The sequence below is a fragment of the Octopus sinensis genome, linkage group LG1 (genome assembly GCF_006345805.1).
Source record: "Octopus sinensis linkage group LG1, ASM634580v1, whole genome shotgun sequence".
Taxonomy (NCBI): domain Eukaryota; kingdom Metazoa; phylum Mollusca; class Cephalopoda; order Octopoda; family Octopodidae; genus Octopus; species Octopus sinensis.
In genome coordinates, this window is record NC_042997.1 from 39605232 (window position 1) to 39630683 (window position 25452).

Sequence of the window (25452 nt, forward strand, 5' to 3'; positions counted from 1 at the left end):
TTAATTGTTATCCCACATAAAATTTAAAGTGCCATATATTTGGCAAAATATATTCACAGCTCAATATCCAATGTTATATCCTTTTTTCTCAATGAGTTAACGACATTTGAGAGGCTTAGACTTAATTAAGCTCTTGCAACAAAATATGAAAATTCGTTCACAGGATTCTTTGATCACATTAAACAGATGGCTGAGATTCAATAGTTTCTGAGTTCTGACATCATGATCAGCTTTATTCTAAAATTTACCCATAGGATTAAAATCAGAGTATTCAGCAGACCAGAACATTAGCTCAATTTTTTTATTTTAATGAATTTGCTTAACTAAATGTTTGGTGTGTATGGAGTTGTTAATATGCACCAGCATCCCTTTGAACAGCAGTCATTGAAGTAATGCAAAAGAACATCTCTCTAGGTGCTTTTGTATAATTCCTTATCAGTGGTGTCAGTGATACAATGAACAGGTCTTGAACTGTGAGTTAAGAAAACATCTAGACCAGTGGTTCTCAGCAAGGATCCATATGATTTTTGGGGGTCCACGTAATAAAATAGTAAATTGGGGATCCACAATGACCTTCTAAGGGTCCCAGCTAGGCTTCTTTTTCTAACATTATACATAGTTCAAACTACGGAAGTTAATTGAGTGAAAAACAAAACAGGAGTTTTGAAAGAAGTTTCTATAAAACTATTCTTTAAACGTCGAATGGGTATAGGGTCCACCAGAATAAATTAAAATCAAAGGAGTTCATAGATAGAAAATAGTTGAGAACCCCTGTCTTAGACCATAATGCTGCTCTGGAAACAATTGATATTCAATTCTTCACTTGGATGATATATACATTCTGCCATCATGTCCAGATTTTTTGAATTTGTATTCATTTACATAACTCTACTCAGCAGGAGTCTATCTAAACAATATAAATTGGAAGAGTTGTTCAACATAAAGCCACCTGCCTAACACACCTATTTTCTATTGTTTAAGGAAAATTTCTTTTCCATTTAAAAAAAAATTTTACCAGCCCTCAAACTCTCTGTTTCAGATATATAACCAGCAGAAACATATCCATTTTTGACATTCTGTTCCAACATATTTTTTTCTGAATTGAATGTATTGAACATCAGAGATTACAATTATGCAAGAAAAAATTCTGGTTCATGGTTATAATTAGGGTATTAAGGTCTGGGTTTATGGTTAGACTTAAAGTTAGGGTTTATGTTTAACTTTTAGGGTTAGGGAGTAGAGTTTAGGATTAGAGTTACATAGATAGGGAAAATAACTGAAAAAAGATGAACTTGTGAATTTCTTTTATTTCTCACATACATTCAAAACTTTTAGTGTTTAAAATGTAGAAATTGTTCCCAAAATTGTTGAAAAATTGAAATGTTAGAGGGGAATGTTTATTAAAAGTTAAACATAAACCCTAACTCAGCTGAGCGGAAAAGACCACCCGGAAGATCTCCACGACGGTGGAGTGACGATTTCAAGAGGACGATTGGGATCACATGGATGAGAAAGGCGCGATCCAGAGAGGAATGGACAGCGTGCTGTGACCAGCGGTGTCAAATGGACGCCTGACGGACTGGTCAGTCAAGGTGATCAAAGTGATATATATTTATATACAAGGGGGTGCTGTAAAGTTCCTAGCTTTAAAGGCATCATGAAAGGCCTGGTTGGAGGCCCAACCTTTCAAGGTTCTTTTACAGAGCTTACAAAAATTGAAGGATCGCTGCAATAAGTGTGTGAATCTATGAAGGGAGATATGTTGAATAAACTCATAATCAACTGATCCGCCTATTTCTTCTTTTACCCAAAGCCAGGAACTTTTCAGCACTCCCTCATATACATATACATCCACCCATCCATCATCATCATCATCATCACCATCATCATTGCTTAACGTCTGTTTTCATGCTGGTATGGGTTGGACAGTTTGACTAAGGTCTGGAAAGCCAGTGGCCGCACCAAGTTTACAACCTGATCCGGCAAAGCTTCTACAGCTGGATGCCCTTCCTAATGTCAATCCCTCCAAGAGTGTAGTGGGTGCTTTCTACATGCCACTGGCACGAGGACCAGTCAGATGATCCTGGCATCAATCATGTTCAGATAGTGCTTTCTTTTGTGAACAGGTCGGGGTCTTAAAGCGACGAAAATATTTTGACAAATTAAACTTAAATGTTGAAGTGAATCGAACGGCTTTTGTGTGTTTCTTAAATGGCTTACAAACACCTTCCACGCTGCAATTGTTTTCGTTTCAGCACACGATCTTAGATCAAATCACTTGCTAAGCAAGTACATCTCCATAATTTCTTTTGTTTGCTTTCTTGTTTATCATTAATACCACAACTATAAGCTAGAAAAACTATCTAATTTGTAAATAGATTGATTGAAGTTATTTGAACTATTGTAATGTGCTTTAAACAATGTCACATCCCAATATTCAGTGAATTCATTAATTGTTTGCACATTTTCTGACATTCTATTCATTTAGTCATTATCTTTCTTGGAGTCACTGATTATTTATCAAATTTTCTTGTTATAATATAATTATATTAATTTTTGCTATTATCAATTTACTGTATAAGATAAAAAAAATAAAATATATAAAGAGAAATGATATGCAACTCAAATGATCACAGTGATATTAGTTGAAATCAAAATAGACATCATAAAAAAATACTTATTGAAATGGTTATAGTAGTAATAAAAGGCATATTCCAGTTATCAGCTTATTTTGCAAACTAAAGGAATATAAGCAAATATCAATAAATTTATCAGTTTACATAGAACTACGCTATAAATTTTTTTTGATATCTGCTTATGCAAACTCTCCATTTTATTACATAATTAAGTAAGTTGCTAAAAATTATTTCAAGTCATGTGAACATAGACTGACATTTTTTGAATGTAGTGTATGTATATATTTGTGTGTGTGTGTGTGTGTGTGTGTGTGTGTATGTGCACACATGCATGTGCATGAGTGTGTTTTAAAAAATGCAAGACATTTTAATCAAGTTACTTGAATATGCCTTAAAACTCTGAAATAGTAAAGTTTCCAGTTAGTGGTCACATGTACAGTGTGTCCCCAAAAATGTATATACACAGTGAATGTTTATGAAGTCAATGTTTATTAAACTACGTTGCATTTTCAAAATTAATAGAATCTACAAACAGAATTTTATTTTTTTATGAATACCTCTTTTCAAACTGATGACTGTTCTGGTTTGGGCTCTGCTTATAATGTGAAGCAATAGAATTGCAAACATCATCATCATCGTTTAACGTCTGTTCTCCATGCTAGCATGGGTTGGACGGTTCGACCAGGGACCTGGGAAGCCAGAAGGCTGCACCAGGCTCCAGTCTGATCTGGCAGTGTTTCTACAGCTGGATGCCATTCCTAACGCCAACCACTCTGAGAGTGCAGTGGGTGCTTTTTATGTGCCAGGCGAGGCTGGCAATGGCCACGATCAGATTGGTGCTTTTTATGTGCCACCAGCACGGAAGCCAGTCGAGGCAGCGCTGGCATCGGCCACGTTCGGATGGTGCTTTTTACGTGCTACCGGCACAGAAGCCAGTCAAGGCGGCACTGGCATCGGCCACATTCGGATGGTTGCTTTTTAGGTGCCACTGGCATCGAAGCCAGTGTAGGCAGCACTGGCATTGGCCACGTTCGGATGGTGCTTTTTACGTGCCACCGGCACAGGGATCACAACTGCAGTTTCCATTGATCTTTGATGTTGGTGTCCTTGACTCAATGGATCTCCTCAAGCACAGGGTCAAAACGGTGTTTCTTTACTTGCCATCTGCACAGGAGTCAGTCCAGCAGCCCTGGCAACTGCCGGGTGCCAGTCATAGGATTGGTTCAATTTCGAATTCGATTTCGACTTCGCTTGCCTCAACAGGTCTTCATGTGTCCAAGGAAGAAAAGGCATGCATAAGTGGGCAAGAAGCATTTTGTTTGGTATTTGTGCACATTTTTATTAAATGGTTGCCTTTGATTCATCAAATGTCACTGGTTTTGTTGCATAAACCTTATTAAGTATCCCCATAAAAAATGTCTAATGGCATGTAGTCCAGTAAATGCCAAGGTTATTCTACTGAACCTCTTTATCCAATCTACCTGTTTGGCAAAATTTCATAAAAGTAAGTCCTTACTTTACTACAGTTGCGTAGGGGTGCCCTCTTGCTGGAGATAAAACTCCACATCTTCAAAGTCCTCTTGAATGCATGGCATAACAGTTTGTAGCAGCAAGATCAAGTAAAGGGGACCCATCATAGCTTCAATGAAAAAGAATGGTCTAATTAATCCTTTTGATAATTAGCCTCACCACACTGTAATGCCTGGTAAATTAACATGATATTCCTCTGTAATACGTAAATTCTTGGGTCCTCTGTTGGTGCAATTGTGGCTGTTAATTATGCTGGTTAATTTAAATGCAGTCTCTACTCTCCAAATGTTCCTTTTTTTTGGAAAGTATGCATCTTGTACACATCTTCAGTTTGGATCATCTTCATTGAGAGCATGGACTATTCTTGGAATGTGACTTTCCCAATGACAGTGCTTTCCAAATGTGATGGACATTGATTTTGTAATTCCTCTTTCATGACTCACTTGCTGCACTAATTTTCTTGAACTCTGGCAATATGTTTTTAGTACACTTTCTTGCTTTGTGGAACTTGTCAACATCTGTGGCCTTCCAGAGTATTTCCTATCGACATTCTGAATAGTTCCATTTACTTTAAACTTATCAGTAATTCAAGAGATGGAGTTATTTTGGATTTCTTTGAAACTCTCTCCTAAATTGTCCTTGCCCTGTGACTGCATTTTCAAACTTCCAGTGGCACTTTAGGATAGATTTCCCTTGTCCAAAGCTTAATCTGTCCCCTTTCATTATTTATAATGGGTTAAATTTAAGAAGAAATGAAAGTTGAGTTATCATCTGTTAAAACGTGTATACATTTTTTGGAGACACCCTGTATACTTTACTCACAAGATCATATAAGGCAAATTGTGATTAAAACATTAATAAGCTGTGAATGAATAAAATAAAAATAACAAATACTATCTACCTATGGTGATTTAGTAACCAACAAAACTAGGGTCAGCATCTAAGCTTACCTTTTGTACTTGGACAGATGTGATGGTCCCAAAGCGATCCTGTAAAACAAAAATGTAGTGATGTCTTTTTGATTCTTCTATTTCATTACTATTACCCACTCTTAGCATTGAGCACATAACATTTAGGAATACACATTCGCATTAGGATTTTAGCCTTTCTGTTTTTTATATCTGTTTTTTCCTTCTAGGATAATTGGGAAGCTTTTTGTTCATGGATCATTGCCTTACTTCACAAGACATGATTCCTACTGCTAACTACTTGGCTGTCAATGGTAAACCTTGGTTAAGTAGACAAAGTGGATACTACTTGAAATGTCTTCACTCCGATAGTAAGATGGGATTTTTTTTTCTCACAGTTTAGGACATGAATAAATATGAGTATGATACAACAATAGCAGATATACAAGTATCTGAAACCCACAAATGAAAAGTCTATGCTTAAAATGTGCAAAATTTTTCTCAAAAGTTTGCTGGAAGCATTAACCCTTTCATTACTGTATTTATTTTGAGATGCTCTGTGTTTCTTTCAATTACTTTAAATATAACAAAGAATTTAGTAAAATAACTTAAGTTATCATTAAGCTAGTGTTAGGAACATAAATTGTGACTAAGGTTTGGTGGAAGATTTTAATTCAAAACTTATGAAAACAAAACATTTGTACTACAGAGCCACAGACGGTTTCAGCCAGGTTGGTATTGAAAGGGTTAAAGAACTTTTGATATGTATTTGTGCTGTGAGTGAAGCAGAAAAAAGATATATAAGCATGGAATAAATGTAATCCTTTTCGTATTTCTGTTGAGATACACCGCCTTTGTTTCAGTTAATTTTGGTAATTAGAAGAATTAAGCTTAATAACTTTGTCATTTTAAAGCTGATGCTTGGAAGATATATTAGAATGAAATTTTGAAGGAAGACTTTGACTTAGGTCAGTTTAAAAAAGCTTTTAGAATAAGACCAAGGGCTGTCTCAGGTAGATTGGTATCGAAGGGGTTTAAACTAACATCTTTGTTAACCTAGATAAAATTGTTCTTTTATACAACTGTAAGTACATCCATGAGTGGTGTGATTCAATATGGAAATAAAACAGGCCGGGGGGGGGGGAAGTCAGAATATTTGGAAACAATTAACTCTTATCTGTGGATTTAATAGACAAAGAAATACAAACCAGTTGAGAAAACATTTGTGTATCAGATGATAAGTATTGTTTTAGTAGTGTTGATTGAACATCGTTTACCTTGAAAGTCACTGATAAAATGAATGAATTAGTCACAACTCCTAGCCATATCTATTTCATTAATATTGTGATGATACTGTACTAATACTTAGATTCTAATATCTGTGACACCCATTTTTATAAAGAAAGATCTGTTGTTACATTGAGTAGTTAAAGGGACTACACGCACATTAACTCACCAAATGTGTATCACGAGTATTTCTGAATTTGAGGCTCAAGGGGTGTTTGTACAGATATTGACATAAAATGTTTATGAAAGATGCATATTGAATACGAAATATTTTTAAGCTGGAAGTAGAAAAGAGTGAAGAATACCAGAGAAGTAACTATTGCAAAATTGGATAAAAAGGTTGTCAACCGTTTTGTTACCATATTTCTGTTGAGATGTTCTGTGTTTCTTTCAATTAATTTTAAATATAATAAAGAATTTAGTTAAATAGCTTAGTTATCATTAAGCTTGTATTAAGGACATAAATTGTAACTAAGGTTTGATGGAAGACTATTATTGAAGTCAGGGGATCCTACTTTGAAGGAAATTAGTGTTTTATACTTCTTTGAAGTTAATAAACATCTCTCATGAAAATGTCTGAAAACTTCTGGAATGCATCTTGTCCATCCGAAGTGCTTCTTCTGGTCTACATCTGCCAAATCCACTCACAAGGCTTTGGTTGGCTTAGAGCTGTATGTAGAAGACTCTTGCCCAATATGCCATGCAGAAGGACTGAACCCACTGTTATCACTCTAGTTATTCTTTCATATTACGTTTTCACAATTCCAGGACATGACTAATGTATTTCCCTTGGCTCTGCTTAATGCAGGAGAAAGAATAGTTATATAATTGGAATTTAAAATCAAATATACCTATTTAAACTTCAAATAGCAAGAATTTTTCTGGAAGTACACAATACTATGCCTTTCAACCATTAAAAATTCTATGTGCAAATGACTGTTCACATACATTTACAAATAAAACAACAAAAGGCTGAACTCCACTTTTTTTTTACTACTTCAAAGTTCACAATAAATTCTGCAATCTGAAACTATCACAAAACACTCTCATCAAACATTGCCAACATGTAGTGATTGTATCTATTGACTATTGATTAAATTCAGTATGACTTACTAAAAAACTGCTGAACAGAGGTACTGCAATTTTTTGGCTCTCCAAACAAAAGGGCTTTTTTAAAACTTTTACTTGTCTCAGTCATTGGACTGCAGCCATGTTAGGGCACGAGCTTAATGTAGGTAGCTGAACAAATTGACCCCTCTATTTATTTTTAAGTTTAGTACTTATTCTATCATTCTCTTTTGCTGAACCACTAAGTTATAGGGACATAAAGAATCCAACACCAGTTGTCAAGCACTGGTGGGACACACACACACACACACACACACACACACACACACACACATGCACACATGATAGGCTTCTACACAGGTTCTGGCTACCAAATTCCCTCAGAAAGCATTGGTTGACTCAGAGCTATAGTGGAAGATATTTGCCCAAGGTGCTGCACAATGGGACTGAACCTGAAACCGTGAGGTTTGCAAAGTATTGATCTGGTGGAATCATTACTGAGCCAGACAAAATGATGAGTGATGTTTCTTCTGTCCCTTTATGTTCTGGGTTCAAATACCACCAAGGTCAATTTTACCTTTCATTCTTTTGGAAGTGATAAAATAGATCCCAGTCCAGAACTGGGATCACTGCAATTGGCTTCACCGTCTCACCAAAATTGCTGGCCTTATACCAAAATTAGAAATAATTATTACTGCTATTGTTATTGCTAGTATATGAAGTGATCAAAATTGGAAATATATCATCATCATCATCATCATCATCATCATCATCATCATCATCATCATCATCGTTTAACGTCCGTTCTCCATGCTAGCATGGGTTGGACGGTTCGACTGGGAATCTGGGAAGCCAGAAGGCTGCACCAGGCTCCAGTCTGATCTGGCAATGTTTCTACAGCTGGATGCCCTTCCTAATGCCAACCACTCCGTGAGTGTAGTGGGTGCTTTTTATGTGCCACCGGCACAGGTACCAGGCGAAGCAGGCAACGGCCATGATCGGATTGGTGCTTTTTACGTGCCACCGGCACAGAAGCCAGTCAAGGCGAAATAAAATAAATGAAATAAAGTAAAATAAATAAATAAATAAATAAAAAAACCCCAAACCAAAATTGTCTCAATGTTTTCTGATGTCTAGGACTGCATCTGTAGTAGTAGTTCTGGAACCATTTGATGGTGTATATGGTGCTGTCTGCTAGTGAGTGTAGCTTCTATAGTTATATTTTTTTTAAAGAAAGTCTGTTGTTGCAAGATTGAATGTATTTATATATACTTATGTACATGTCACATGTACATCATAACTTACTAACTGATACTTAACCCAATAATTCTATTCTAATGCCTCTGAATACCTGTTGTAATGTATAAATATACGTGTGTATATATATAATACACACACACACACACACACACACACACACATACACACACATACATATCATGTCACCCATTTTAATACCAACTCCTGACTCATCTTAGGCTCACATCCAACTAGTACAATGTGGTTCACAAATATACCAACCTGTAGCTATTACACATACTACCTTTTCCTGTTTTTGCTTTTTCTGCCACTGCTAAAATGAACTTAGTTCCTTGGAACTTTAATTCAAGCACTTCCAACACCCTCATCTCTTCTCTTCTGACCATATACTTTATGCTGACCCCAACCAAGTTTCTCACTGATCCTTATGTCCAGTGTTTTATTCCCAGGGCCACCTTCTGGCATTCCTTCTCTGCGCATGCTTTTTATTCTGCAGCAGCAAACTTGCAACTGTCCAAGTGGATTGTTAGTAGTGCTAGTCTGAACAGTCATACTGGGCCTGTGATGGCCATACCAGCAATGAGCACATCTCTCCTCTTCTAAACTAAGTGAATTAGAAAGAAATGAACCAGTCACTTGGTTCACCAAGTGACTGGTTCATTAATAAACCAATTTATTATAAAAAATTCAATCATTGTATAGTGACAATTAGAACAACATGATTTCTTTACTTTTAATTTTAGAGTTAAAAGTCTGCCCGATATATAAATTATAAAAGTACATAACATTTTGCCTTCAATTTTATGCTAAATGACTCTATTATAGATACATATATGTCATCTATAAGTCATTGCTTCAACCCACAATTTACATATGACTTGATGTTTGTTTGATGGTGGATATGTAATGTAAATACTCTTCTATATCAATTCATTTTAAACTACTACTATGCTATCTACATATACAAATGATAATGCAAAACAGTTCAATTATTCATTTGCTGTAACAGTCCCAAATGTACAGTGTTTGAATTTATACTGAGTATGAGGAATAGTAAAACTTATATATATTTGAATGCATATAAACATTAAGCATTACCCTTTCATTACTGTATTTCTGTTGAGATGCTCTGTGTTTCTCTCAATTACTTTAAATATAACAAAGAATTTAGTAAAATAACTTTGTTATCATTAATCTAGTGTTAGGAACATAAATTGTGACTAAGGTTTGGTGGAAGATTTTAATTCAAAACTTATGAAAACAAGACATTTGTATTACAGGACCAGAGCCGGTTTGAACCAGGTTGGTAACGAAGGGGTTAAAAACCAACTGTAAATTCTTGGTTATGATTTATTTATAAGGCTGGGACTTTCCTATTATGAATATTTTTTGGGGAAAAAAAAAATTACTACTCAATGACTTCACTTGAGAAATGCATGTGATTTGTTTTGTTGGTTTCCACCTGAATGTGTAGTATCACATGACCAGGAAGGAATACCTGTTGGTAATATGTTCTAAATAACATCTGTCTAGGGAAAAATGAGTAAGCTTGGTAGTGGTAGTACTACTACCTGATCATATTTTCTTTCTTCACCTATTATTCCTCACTATCACCGTCTTACTTCATTATATCAACAACTTCCTGTACAAGTAATCATAGTCGTGATAATAATTAAGCATAGACACATATATATGTTAGTTAAAAATAAACGATTTTTTGAGGAGTTAATTGTGCCAGAGTGGGTTTATTACCTTTCTATTAAAGAAAAAAAAAAAAAGAAAATCAAAGTAGGAATATTTTTTTCCTTCAGATGCAGAAATTCTAGAAGTGTGCTTGTCAGATGGTAAGGATTGTTGGCTGTACTTAAGAACTAAAAGCATTCCAAGTCAGTGATGAAAATAATCTCACAGTCTTATAAACTTCAACCAGAAAATGTTATTTATATGACAAAAGACAACTTTTGATATTTTGGTAAGATTAGCATATTAAGTTAGTGAGCTGCCAGAATTGTCAGAGTGTTGGGGAAAATGGTTTTGCTTTGTTTACATTGTAAGTTCAAGTCCTACCAAAGTTAACTTTGCTTTCATCCTTCTGGGGTGGGGGGAGTTAATAAAATATAGTACCAGTTTTGTACTGTCATCAGTGTAACAGACTAACTCTTGTTCTACTCAATCCCCTCAAAATTATTTGCTTTTTTGTTAAAATTAGAAACAATTGTTATTTGTAAATAATATCTGATGGTTTGAGCATAAAAATGCAAAACATAAATTGGATTTACTTCACCATCAAAGACTAGATATTTCTATTCCATTCCATTCTTTCCCTGAATAATTTTTATGATTTAAAATTTCTTAAAACATGTATTAGTTTTAAGTTCTGAAAAATTCCTTGTTTAAAAAAATTGATTTGAAAAAATTGATTTGAAAAGCAAAATTACAATGTTATGTTGATTAAGTTAAATAATGATTTGTACTGAACTGAACTGCTGTGGTTTAACCCTTTTGATACCAACCTGGCTGAAACTGCCCCTTGCTTTGTAGTAGAAATGTCTTGTTTTCAAAAGTTCTGAATTAAAATCTTCCACCAAATCTTAGTCAAAATTTATGTTCCTAACACAAGTTTAATGATAACTAAGTTATTTTACTAAATTCTTGGTTATATTTAAAATTAATTGAAAGAAACACAGAACATCTCAACAAGAATATGGTAAGAAAAGGGTTAAGATTAAGGCTCTAAATTACTCAACCATTTGTCAATCAGTTCAGATTGTACTGACGAAAAAAAAACTCAGTATAAGTTGTTGGCAGTTATGGGGACCCAAGCCATGTGTATTAGTGAAATCCAACTAGTTGATATCCTTGGTGTTCTTACACCACTTGCTGTTCTTACTTGCTATTCTTATACCACTGAATGAACATCCAAACCATCTGTACATTCTCAGTGCATCTTCATGTATGTGTGCGTATATATATATATGTATATATATATATATATATATATATCCATATATACCCTTTCTACTATAGGCACAAGGCCTGAAATTTTGGGGAAGGGGATAAGTCGATTACATCGACCCCAGTGCGTAACTCGTACTTTTTTCATCAACTCCAAAAGGATGAAAGGCAAAGTCGGCCTCAGCGGAATTTGAACTCAGAACGGAGTGACGGGTGAAATACTGCTAAGCATTTCGTCCAGCGTGCTACTGATTCTGCCAGTCTTTATGTCTGTGTTTGTCCCCCACCACCACCACTTGACAAATGCTGCTTGTGTGTTTACATCCACGTAACTTAGTGGTTCAGCAAAAGAGGCCAATAGAATATATACCAAGCTTTAAAAAAAAAAATAAGTACTAGGGTCGTTACATTTGACAAAAAAATTCTTCAGGGTGGTGCTTCTGCATGGCCACAGTCTAATGACTGAAACACTTTTTTTTATGACTTTTATGAGATGTGCATAACTTAGGGAAATAATATAGGCATGGCTGTGATTATAGGTGCTGGTATGGCTGTGTGGTAAGAAGCTTGCTTCTCAACTACATGGTTTCATGTTCAGTCGCAAAGCATGGCACCTTGGGCAAGGGTCTTCTACTAAAGCCCTTGTTCAACCAAAGCCTTGTGAGTGGATTTGGTTAGACAGATACCTGAAGAAGTTCGTCATATATATTTATATATCTGTGTATGTGTCTTTGTGTTTGTGTTTGTGTTTGTCTTCCTTCTTTACCATTTAACAACCAGTGTTTGTTTGTTTACAGTCCCCATAAATTAGCAGTTCCACCAAAAAGGCTAAGAGAATAAGCACCAGACTTTTAAAAAAATAATTACTGGGGTCGATTTGTTTGACCCTTCGAGGGAGCACACCTGGATGGCTACAGTCCAGCAACTGAAACAGGTAAAAGGTAAAACAGAAAAATTGTGTTTGAGAACATTTTATTATTATGATAATTGATACTGAAAGATATTAAAAGTGTGTCCGAGAAGGTGATGTTACAAAGACTCTGGTTCAGGACTGTGTGAAGAAAATGTCTGGGTTTGAATCAGAAAATGCTATTAATAGCATTTTTTTATCTTCCTGATAAAAACGAAGCATTTTTATCTTCTGTGTTCAAGTTCAGATATAATTAGTTCAGATATAATTAGTTCTGTTATCAACATCACTGCATGTCATATAAGCAATGCTGAAATAATTAATCATGGACTACTAGCAGAGATTTGTCTGTCAGGGATCAGAAATTACTTTTAACCATAATCAAAAGATGTGTGTTCTTGTATATATTTAGAATATATAACATTGAAAGATTTAGATTGAAAAAGTATTGTTATATATATATATATACTAGCAGTATCGCCTGGCATTGCTCGGGTTTGTAAGGGAAATAACTATATAAGCATTTTTAGAGAGTTATAGCCAAAAAATAGCAAAAAAATGCATTAAAAATGGAAAAAAAATGATGGTAAATTTTTTAAAAATCGTTGACTCATCGTAGACATTTTTAGAGAGTTACTTCCCTTATATAATAGCGAAAAAATGCATTAAAATGGAGAAAAATTATGGTAAATTTTTTCAAAAATCGTCGACTCATTGTAGACACGCGCTAATACCCAGAAGGGCTCGATATGAATCACGACTATAAGATACTCGGTTTTGGTTACACTGCACCGCAAAATGTGGGAGTAGTTAGGAATCTAAATCGTAGGAGACAGACACACAACTTGACTTTTATATATAAAGATATATTGAAACATCTTATTTGGCAACTGAAATGGTACCAAACACTCAAAGTATTTCACATTTCACTTTATTGTACACTCAACATTCTACATTGCATAAAATAAAATTACTTGGAATTACCTAAAATAAGCCAACCATATTTGCAACAGATGTAGAAGACAGCAATAAAAGCAAAAATAGCCCCAAACTCAAGACTCTCAGAGGCATCACATTTAACCAATTAAAAGAAACAATAGCAATACTAATGTATAAACCATATGTTATACACTATTTCTTTACTACCCACAAGGGGCTAAACACAGAGGGGACAAACAAAGACAGACAAAGGGATTAAGTCGATTATATCGACCCCAGTGTGTAACTGGTACTTATTTAATCAACCCCGAAAGGATGAAAGGCAAAGTCGACCTCGGCGGAATTTGAACTCAGAATGTAACGGCAGATGAAATACCTATTTCTTTACTACCCACAAGGGGCTAAACACAGAGAGGACAAACAAGGATAGATAAACAGATTAAGTCGATTATATCGACCCCAGTGTGTAACTGGTACTTAATTTATCGACCCCGAAAGGATGAAAGGCAAAGTCGACCTCGGTGGAATTTGAACTCAGAATGTAGCGGCAGACGAAATACTGCGAGGCATTTTGCCTGATGTGCTAATGATTTTGCCAGCTCGCCGCCTTCATACACCATATATTATACACATCATGGACTGCATTGATCTTGTCAAATCCTCCAACCTCTGTACAGCAAACTACTAAAAAAACAGAAAGTAGTGTACCATTGGTAGACTGCTTACAAGAAAGCAAAAATAGAGAAAAATGAAAGATTACAATTTATTTCCACAGAAAGCTCCACACTGCATAATCCCTATCACTACATGAATGATCCACTCCTAAATACTCAAACACATCTACAATTCTATCCTAAAAACTCTCACTCCCACTCAGTCTGTTTAGACACAGACATACAAAAAATAGCAGCAACATCAATAACCCCATTAACTCCAAATTGTGAACACCACCAAGTGTATGCAGAGCGTTGTTTAAGACTAATGACATTATTGATGCAGAAGATGAGCAATTGTTGCACTCTACACAAATTTATTTTGCCTGCTTCTACTGTAAATATAGTCAGATCCTACAAGCAAACAGAATAAAAACAAAACAAAACAAAGAAAAACAAAATAAGAAACAGGATGGTCTGTGAAAAAGAAAAGCAATCTAGAATGCTACACTTCACCCATACAGTAAAATTATTGCATAGTGGAAGGCACTGTAGGGTCTTCCATAAAGCAGAGCGGTGATGAACACGAAGCCATGCATCAATTGACAAAATGTAGATCACATTTAATCATTAGGTCAATAACTACTTACATACCACAGAGTTGACTTGGGGTTATACAACACCAACAGCAATATTTATAATTTATGAGTATCATGGCTCGCAGGATGGCCTGCTGTGCTAACCTTGGATCATAGAGTGACCTGCTGTTCTTGAGGAGACCTGTTGAGTCAAGTACATCAACACCAACATCAAAATATAAATCAAATGGAAATTGTAGTTAAGATGCCCGTGCCGGTGACACGTAAAAAGCACCGTCCGAATGTGGCAGATGCCAGCGCCACCTGACTGGCGTCTGTGTCTGTGACACGTAAAAAGCACCGTCCGAATGTGGCCGTTTGCCAGCCTCCTCTGGCCCCTGTGCTGGTGGCACGTAAAAAACACCCACTACACTCACGGAGTGGTTGGCGTCAGGAAGGGCATCCAGCTACACTGCCAGATCAGACTGGAGCCTGGTGCAGCCTCCTGGCTTCCCAGACCCTGGTCGAACCGTCCAACCCATGCTAGCATGGAAAACGGACGTTAAACGATGATGATGATCTTAAAAGTAAGTTATGCCTTTCCTGCTTCTTTTCTTACAACATATGCTCCTATGCAGATGATACTGACCTTTACGCTTTCTTAAACCTCTCCCACCCAAACATCATTTACATACTAAACAAATATCCCTTACCAGACTTTCACTACCTATATCATAAGAAATCTCAAACATATCCTTCAATGGGGATGTTAGCAACTTAGTCTTTTTCCGCATCAAAAATAAACAATTGCTACATTTATCAAGGAAGTGTCTCTTGTGTTATGCTGTCTCAACATCATTATCATTATAATCATCACCATCCATCTATATCAACAACATAAAAATTAAACTAGTAGGCGCAGGAGTGGCTGTGTGGTAAGTAGCTTGCTTACCAACTATATGGTTCCGGGCTCAATCCCACTGCGTGGCACCTTGGGCAAGTGTTTTCTACTATAGCCTCGGGCCGACCAAAGCCTTGTGAGTGGATTTGGTTGACGGAAACTGAAAGAAGCCTGTCGTATATATGTATATATATATATATATATATATATATATTTGTGTGTGTTTGTGTGTCTGTGTTTGTTCCCCCAACATTGTTTGACAACCGATGCTGATGTGTTTACATCCCCATAACTTAGCGGTTCGGCAAAAGAGACCAATAGAATAAGTACTGAGCTTACAAAAGAATAAGTCCTGGAGTTGATTTGCTCAACTAAAGGCAGTGCTCCAGCATGGCCACAGTCAAATGACTGAAACAAGTAAAAGAGTAAAAGAGTATCAGAGTAGTTTCAAATTATGAGCCTCACACACCGTTATGAACTCTCATGGAAACCTCTTGCAGATAATATTGCTAAACCTGCATCCCGAATACAAGGATTCTTCTTCTTCTTCAGAGTGAGAAAATACTTCATATCTATTAAGTTGCCAATTCTCCACAAATTGAAAGTTTTACACACTGAAGTATTATTCATATGGAAGGTACTGTGCTGTCGGCACATACATAAACATCCTAGACTGCTTCAAAAAAAGAAGGCCAAATGGCTGATAGCTGAAGATTAACATATTTGCTAAGCCACTGGCTCAAAGACTTGCAGTTTATTCTCTCTGCTTTCCTATCACTGATATAACAGCTTCTGTCGCTGAAGTATCTGACTGTATATTTCCTCCACATGATGCACCCTCCTCTCTTTCATTACTTTTACTGTGTCTCACCTCCTAGAACCATGTTAATCATAATCCAATATTTTCTTGATAGAAACACTATCTCCTAGAATTCCCATCCTACCAGCACTTTTCCAGTAGATTGACTTCCAGACATTACAAATTCAATATCAAATACATTGGAAATTACAAATGTCTTAGGTACTACCCTTCACCATCTGACTTAGAATATGTTAGGACTTAGAATAAGCTAGGTTCTTGCCAACTGTATTGTCATTTGAATTACAAAAATTTACAAGTAAAACATTTAAAAGCAATTGTGCTTATCTTATGCCAAGAAACACCCTTGAAAGGGAGTTATATCTTCAGCATTATTCAACCTAAATTGGTTCCTAATGCTTGAAGATTTGGCCCTGATCTACTAAACAATCGCTACTTTACCTAGATATTTTGTTGACCCCTGTAATAATGTCCCAGAGATAGTTTAATCTTTATTCATTACAGTTACCAACATCCATGGGAAAGATGCTATGGAATGCATTATCAGTAGATTATCATTTAGGAATTCAACTATTTCAGACTACCATAAAAATCTCGTCAGCTTTTAGATATAAATAAATAAATACGAAATTTGACTTTTAATTCGAAAGAATTTATGTAATTGAGACTTGTAATTTTGAGAAATTTTGATAGTTATTTTTGTTATTAATGAAAATAGTGCCTTTTGAGAGTATCAGAGTAGATCAGATTCAGATTAAAATACTGAAGAAATTAGATATATTATTAAACAGCATACGATATGCGTGTAAGAAAACATACAATTAAAACTGATAAACTATAAAAACAAAGAACAAAGAACAAAGACAAACAGCTGAACATAGGGAAACTGAAGTATTTAGTGTTAAACAATTTAGAAGGCAATGAATAGTATTAAGCTAAACTGCTGCCTAGAACATTTCTGTTTAAAGAAAATAACATACAATTCAGTAAAAAAAAACCCCTTAAAATAACATAAAATATTGGTGAAAGTACTGCAAGGATATATTGCTAGAATTAAAAAAAAAATGTAAGAATTTAAAATATAAAAAGAAATTATAAGGTGGATGTTGATATATCCAGCTTTCACCTATGATTTGGTCACATCTTGTTGGTTATTATATATATATTTGCAGCCTATTTTTAGGGGTGAAAATATAGCTCTGTTTTGAGGCACGCCTGTATTGTGTTTTACAATCCCTACAACTCTTATTACAACATGTAACATAACCTGCATAGTTGCTTTCGGCAAATTATTATTCATTGTCTTTTAAAAGAAGATTTACTATACAATGCAATTTTAGCTTCACTTAAGTCATGCTTTGAGAAAAGTGTGTTTTTTACTTCCTCATTTTGTAAATCAGATACTTGGAACACATTTTAATATATTTCTATTCTGCTTCATATTAAGGTACTCTGATTACAGAGTACCCTAATATGAAACAGAATAGAAATATAGTGTTAGCCTTCATAAGCATTTTATTGAAAACATTTGATATTATATATGAAATCAAATATAGATAAGGAGTTATTAACTAGCATAAGACAAATCATAAAACTTAAAACAGTTAAAGTCAGAGTACTAAACTTGTTTCTCAATGGTTCAGTTGGACTTAGCTCAATACCTTTTTTAGTATTTTGTGCCTGTATCATTTTCTGGAATTGTCGTTTATCAACAGGTCATCCTTAATCAAGAAGACTCATGATCAAATGCATTCCAGCTGTGATCATCCAATTTTGTTCAGATATAGTATATCTTGGATAGTAACTGCATCATAACCAAACTCTTTTTACTTCCTAAGCAACACAACCCACAGACTTCAACAAGCTAATAACTTGTCCCCTGATATCACATACTGTTCTACACCTAATTACCACAACAGCACAGCAAGCAATCTCCCAACTCTTCTTTGACTATCTATTTATCATCATCATCATCATCCTCCTCCTCATTAAAATACACTTATATATCAAACTAGAAAAGCCAACTTGAATGAAATTAAGGACATCTTCAAACACGACTCACCAACACTACAAAGCAGAAATGAACTCAGTATATAAAAAAAGAAAAATCAGAGAAACTAAAGGAAAGAAATACAGGAAATTGATGATATTTGTATTCGGTACAAAACAAGCCGTAAAACATAATTATACAAAGTAATTAGCAGCACTAGCAATTACAATTGCCATACCACACTTTATGACATAATAATAACCAACTTTTAAAAAGCATATTCTTACTTCAGCAGCAAGAAAATTAACTCAGCAAACATTAAAAACATAAAAAAAGCCACCCAAAATTTACACAAGAGAAACAGTCACATAAAATGCGAAGTGTATAGTTTTCATTTAGATGACAATGCAAGCCTTTTCCTTCTATTAGATACTAAAAAGTTATAAAGAAATCCCCAAACTCAAAATCTCAAGGGCTTGATAGAATTACAAACTCATCTAAAACACTAAGAATCAACAAGGCTTATTGCATTCACAGATCGACTGAACTTCTTATATAGATTGCTAATTTCCCATAATGCGGAAATTGAGAAAAATCATCAGTTTTAAAAATTCAATTGAAGCAGTATCACCTGGACCCATCACTACTCCATACATACTTTAAAAAAACCATAGAAAGACTTTTCTTAGACATCACCAGCCTACACACTTCCTTCTCCAACTTAGAATGTGGGTTGAGACTGTTAATTAGAGTCAGTCATACACTTGCTTACAAACCTTGTATATAAAAAAACAACAAAAAACCCCCAAAACATGATGGTTTAAAAAAGCCTATATACCATCCTAACTATTATTGACATCAGCAAAACTGACAGTGATATTCTTGTTACTAGACACAGTATACAAATTATTCAATTATAAAACAAGAAACAGAATAAAATTCTAGCAAGAAAACTGTCTCTCTGGTCACCAAGGCCTTGTAATGTACAAAAAAAGAAATCACTTTCATAATTCGTAATTTCTTAAATGGACTAGGTATTGGTTAAAAGGAACATAAGAAAAGATCTGTATTCTTACGCACGCTTTTTAACCTATATCTACATGACCTTCCCACACCTCCATAAAGTATACACACAGCCTCATATGCAGATGACATCACACTCACATTTTTCCATCATTCTCTAGACACAGCTGCACAACTACTCCAATTTTACACCAATCACCTAGAAACCTAACTCTAAAACAACAAACTTAAAGAAGCACCTTCTAAATCTACTTTCTCATTTTGTACCAGCTTTACCAAAATATCAGATACAACCAACCATCACGTTCATATAGTATAAACATATCACACGTATTACAATGCTTCTACATTATTCACATTACACCAAGATGACGGAGTAAATAAATCAAAATAATGCAAGAACACACTGAGACAACTCATATGTATCACATATGGTCAGCAAAGGAAAATATTGTATAAACAATGCATTGAATTCATTATGGATTATACCTATTTCTTTATTACCCACAAGGGGTTAAACATAGAGAGGACAAACAAGGATAGACATAGGTATTAAGTCGATTACATCGACCCCAGTGCGTAACTGGTACTTAATTTATCGACCCCGAAAGGGTCGATAAATTAAGGATTATACCATCCTTACTAGGGTTGCCAATCTCTCCTTAATAACATCAAATGATGTTCTTAGCAACATCACATACTGCATATAGACCACATTCATACATCACTGACACAGCATAATATATTTCTTTACTGCCCACAAGGGGCTAAACATAGAGGGGACAAACAAGGACAAACAAAAGGATTAAGTCGATTATATCAACCCCAGTGCGAAACTGGTACTTTATTTGTTGACTCTGAAAGAATGAAAGGCAAAGTCGACCTCAGCGGAATTTGAACTCAGAACGTAATGACAGACGAAATACCGCTAAGCATTTCGTCCTGCGTGCTAACGATTCTGCCAGCTCGCCGCCTTTGCAGCATAATAATATGAAAACTAAAAGACAACTGGGAGAGGCAGAGTTTGTGGTGAAAACAAATTCCAATCCTGACAGTCCTTTCCACTACATGCCCACTCCTACCTACTAGAACATCTCTCTAATTCTACCCTCAAAACACTCCCAGCTACTCAACTCCTGATATACATTAAAGACATGTGCATGAAAAATAGCAATAGCAACACTATCCTCATTAGTTTGCAAGCATTATATTTGGGTGCATACCATCAATGACAAATGCAGAGGATGAGCAACTGTTGTGTTTTGATTGAGTCAACCTTGCCTGCTTCTGTTGAACCTACCTCTAGAATCCAGAAACATATGGATATAGACTAGACTGTGGAGAGTGTACAATATGTCCCGATTGTTACATTTCACCTCCTTATAGTTAACCATTTCATGTTGGAATTTACAGAATATTCCTTAGCTATGCAAGAGGAGTGGTATATCTAGAACAGTGGTTCTCAACCTTTTTCAAAATTTTTGCTTCACAGTCCCCTGGTTATTTTTTGGAGGCCTCTCGGTCCTTGGCCTATTTTCGCAGGAATAAGAGATTAATCAAATGCAAAATTTTCGCGATTATACTACTATTAGCTTTAAGTAGTTGAATACACAAAACCTCAATAATGCCATTAAATATAAATGTTAGATGTAAGCATAAAATAACACTAACAGGACACCAGATGTTGGCAAAATGATATGAAAAAAATCAACATTTTGTTTCTTTTTAGGCTGTGAAGTAGGGCCACTGTTAACTATACCAAACTTTAATTATTCATTAGTAATCTATGCTTTCAAACCCATTTTCACAAATATTAAGTTTGGTGGCAAGTCAGGTCTGGTATAAGAAAGGGACCATCGGCATTGATGTAGCGTTTAATTCTTTGTTTATTTTCTCCAATTCTTTCCTTGATTTGCATATATATTTGCTGAAAACCGACAGAAGACAGGATATTTTTTGATAGATGTATTAAAGAAAAATCATTAAACCAGGAGTGGCTGTGTGGTAAGTAGCTTGCTAACCAACCACATGGTTCCGGGTTCAGTCCCACTGCGTGGCATCTTGGGCAAGTGTCTTCTGCTATAGCCCCGGGCTGACCAATGCCTTGTGAGTGGATTTGGTAGACGGAAACTGAAAGAAGCCTGTCGTATATATGTATATATATATGTGTGTGTGTTTGTCCCCCTAGCATTGCTTGACAACCGATGCTGGTGTGTTTACGTCCCCGTCACTTAGCGGTTCAGCAAAAGAGACCGATAGAATAAGTACTGGGCTTACAAAGAATAAGTCCTGGGGTTGATTTGCTCGACTAAAGACGGTGCTCCAGCATGGCCGCAGTCAAATGACTGAAACAAGTAAAAGAGTAAAGAGTAAACCTGTTCGAAAGAAGGATTAATGTGACTGCTGTATTTGCTTCCGCTTTACCAACTCGTCTATATTTGGTTGGGTTCTGTATAAAGCAACCCTCATGCTGTGTAACATCCAGTCTGTTTTGCCGTTTGCTTTTTATCAATTGAAGGGCCAAAAACACCAACTCGCACTTGTAAGGGGTTGCGACGGGAACCAGATATTTCGGTGCCACTTTTGAAATATCTGGATAAAGCTTTGCTATCTGAATACAAAAGTCACAACAACTCATTTCACGAAAGATCTGTTTTGCAGCTCTATTATTCAATAATTCTATGAACTGCTCCTTCACGGTTATGTCCTCAGAAGGGAGATCAGCAAAAGATATGGAAAATGGATTGTTCACGAAGCAGTAAAGTTGCTCAAATTTTTGCAAATTGGGAAAATATAGGTATAATTCTTCACTAAGAATGCAAATACCTCAACCATATCATCATCGATGAGGAACTTGTTTTCATCAATAAATTTATTATCCTGAGGGGAAAAGGTGCAAAGTTTTTCTTCTGCAATTTTGAAGCCCATAGTTTCAGTGTCATTTTAAAAGCAGATATTTTTTCAAGACAGTGGAGTACTGTCATGCCTTTTCCTTGCAGGGTTAAGTTATGAGTGTTGAAAGAGTTGAATATATCCATCAAAACTGCCAGACATATAAGAAATCAGGCATCACAAAATTTAGCTCGCAAACAAGGCTTTGAGTCCTGAATAAATACATATATTTCGTTTCGAAGCAAAAAAACTCACATCAGTACTTTCCCTTTAGATGAGAGCGCAACAGAAGAGTTTCGAAATCGGCATAATTTTCCCGGCATAAATCTGCGAGGAGACGAGAATTTAGTGCCCCAGCTTTGATGAAGTTGACTACAGCAATAACATCATTCAGAATATTTTTAAGTGTATCTGGTAAAGTCTTAGCCATAAGAACTTGTCGGTGAATTGTCGGTGAGTGTGACCTTACCATGCATATCTAGACAGGTATTGCCAAGCTACCAGCATACTATATTCTACGGCAATGCACGTGGGAATTGCATATGCACACAAATATCCACTATGAACATGTGATTATTTTTTGGTGTAAAAAATTTCTAAAATTGTTGGCAATTTGCCACTCAGTTGCAGAAAAAATTTCTGATGCCTTTGCAGTCCCTGCAAAATCGCTTTGTGGTCCCCTTGTGGACTGCTGACCCAAGTTGAGAACCACTGATCTAGAACAATAGATCTGAGAACTACATACAGGTACTTGGTGGATTACCTCCATGTCATAGTTCAGCTCTGGTCATTGGGTTATGCAACAGCTATTTTATCTAGAAGCTGGAGAATAAGAGGGATCAAATGACCTTTGCTGAATTCATTCTGGTTTGTGCTAGTATAGGTATAAGCTAAAAGATTTTCCAATCTATAATTTTTTATAGAAGTACAAAAAAAAAAAAACCCTCAAAAATCTTATTAGGATGGTAGTTGAAGTTGTAGTCATTTCCATATTTAAATATATATAGCAGTCATTTTTTGTGCCAGAAGTTAGTGTGAGCATGTTTGGTGAGAAAAAACCAGTATTAGTTAACAATTAATATTGATTTCAAATTTTGGCACATGTCCAGCAATTTCAGGGGAAGGAGTAAGTTGATTAGATCAGCCCTGGTACTCAACTAGTACTTATTTTATCGACCTTGAAAGGATGGTTAATATTAGTTTCTGGTAACTATGGGAAACAGTTCCTGTTATGTTTTAATTTTGTTGTGGTCTGTTCAGGAAAATATAAATTCCTTAGACTTGTTGAAGTAGAGTTGTGTGAATCACTAAGTTAATATATAGGATCATACATTTATTGGCTTGAAAGATAGAACTGTTTTTAGAGATTAAGTAATTTAGAGATGCTAGCTGCCTGAAAAATGACAGATAAGTTAGTTTTAATATATTCAACTTGAACTAAACATAAGGGGAGAAAACAAAGAACAACAAAATTAATTTGTGTCTAATATTTTCATTTTTGCCAACTACAGTAATATAAAGAGAACTAATTTTATCACAAAGCAAAGCATAGCAATTTTTTTTTTTTTTACTCAGAATGTATGTTATAATATAATAAGGTTTTGTGTGCTATGTTAATATATAGTTTGGTAAGATACAAAACAATATGGTGTATAAAACTATTCAATAAAATATATTGAAATATACTGAGAAATATATGAAGAAAACTAATTCTTTTCATGTATGAAACTGTAGACAAAATTCCACCTAACACTGTCTCTCCATTGAAGAGATACCCCTTAAAATATCATTTGCTTTCGGTTGTATTTCTACTTTGGATAAGCTATATAAGAAGTTAGTATAAGCATTAGGTAGTGAAAGTGACAGAATTCCAACAAGGAAAGAAGTTTTGGAGCAAGTAACTGATAATAGAAGTAGGCCAAGCAAACTGTTGAGTAAGATAATTTGACATGACTACCAAAGAGCTAACATAAGACAGAGGTTGTATACGGATGGGGATTTGGCACGAAACTGAGAATATAAATTTCTGGTGGGATTCTTACTCTAAATTGAATTTGGGTATTGGCCAATATATAACTATGTGTCTTGATAGTGTTTGAAAAAAAAAAAAAATTTTTTTTAAAAATGCTCTTTATTCTTTTTTTTTTAATAAAAAGAAAAAAAATTGCAGTGTGATAATTATAATTTTCATCTATGAAAACAAACCAAAAAGAAAAAAAGACATAAAAAGGAAAAAATGTATCGACTCTCTTTACTCTCTTTTACTTGTTTCAATCATTTGACTGCAGCCATGCTGGAGCACCGCCTTTAGCCGAGCAAATCGACCCCGGGACTTATTCTTTGTAAGCCCAGTACTTATTCTATCGGTCTCTTTTGCCGAACCGCTAAGTGACGGGGACATAAACACACCAGCATCGGTTGTCAAGCAATGCTAGGGGAACAAACACACACACACAAACATATACACACACACTTATATATATATACATATATACGATAGGCTTCTTTCAGTTTCCGTCTGCCAAATCCACTCACAAGGCATTGGTCGGCCCGGGGCTATAGCAGAAGACACTTTCCCAAGATGCCACGCAGTGGGACTGAACCCGGAACCATGTGGTTGGTTAGCAAGCTACTTACCACACAGCCACTCCTGCGCCTATGTGGAAAATGTTAACAAAGTTTATGATTGATAATTAATTCTTGATGGTCACTCTATGATAACTCATGTGTTTTCTGTTTACCTGTAACTCTAGCTTTCAATTCCTACACCAGAGATATATTTTTCTGTCCAGTACATTCTTCTGTCTTAACATTTCTATTTTTCTCATTGTTTCTAACCCACTATAATCATAACAATGAGTAACGATCTTTGTTTTATAAGAGCAACACTTTATTTGGCTGATGATAAATGCTTTCCAACCAGGTTGGACTGTTATTTCATTTTTGAATCAGACATTTTCATACCAGAAATCAAAAAGAAGTTAGCCTTTTAACAGAGCTCATCAACTACTGTTACATTTAAAAACTGAATATTTGCTTATATATTAAACTAGCAGTATCGCCCGGCATTGCTCGGGTTTGTAAAGGAAATAACTATATAAG

At 35.4% G+C, this 25452-nt stretch overlaps 1 protein-coding gene across 7 annotated transcripts in view; it reads right to left on the bottom strand.

The window, feature by feature from the left end:
- The window catches only part of LOC115209857, a 255590-nt gene that overhangs the window by 70610 nt on the left and 159528 nt on the right, over nucleotides 1-25452 (bottom strand). For 5 of the 7 annotated variants that reach the window (XM_036499699.1, XM_036499777.1, XM_029778434.2 and 2 more), the window contains one exon: nucleotides 5117-5155. The exons of the other annotated variants lie outside the window; for them this stretch is intronic. In XM_036499699.1, the coding sequence (XP_036355592.1) occupies nucleotides 5117-5155 (39 nt within the window). The remainder of the gene's footprint in view (nucleotides 1-5116; nucleotides 5156-25452) is intronic. 7 annotated transcript variants of the gene reach the window in all.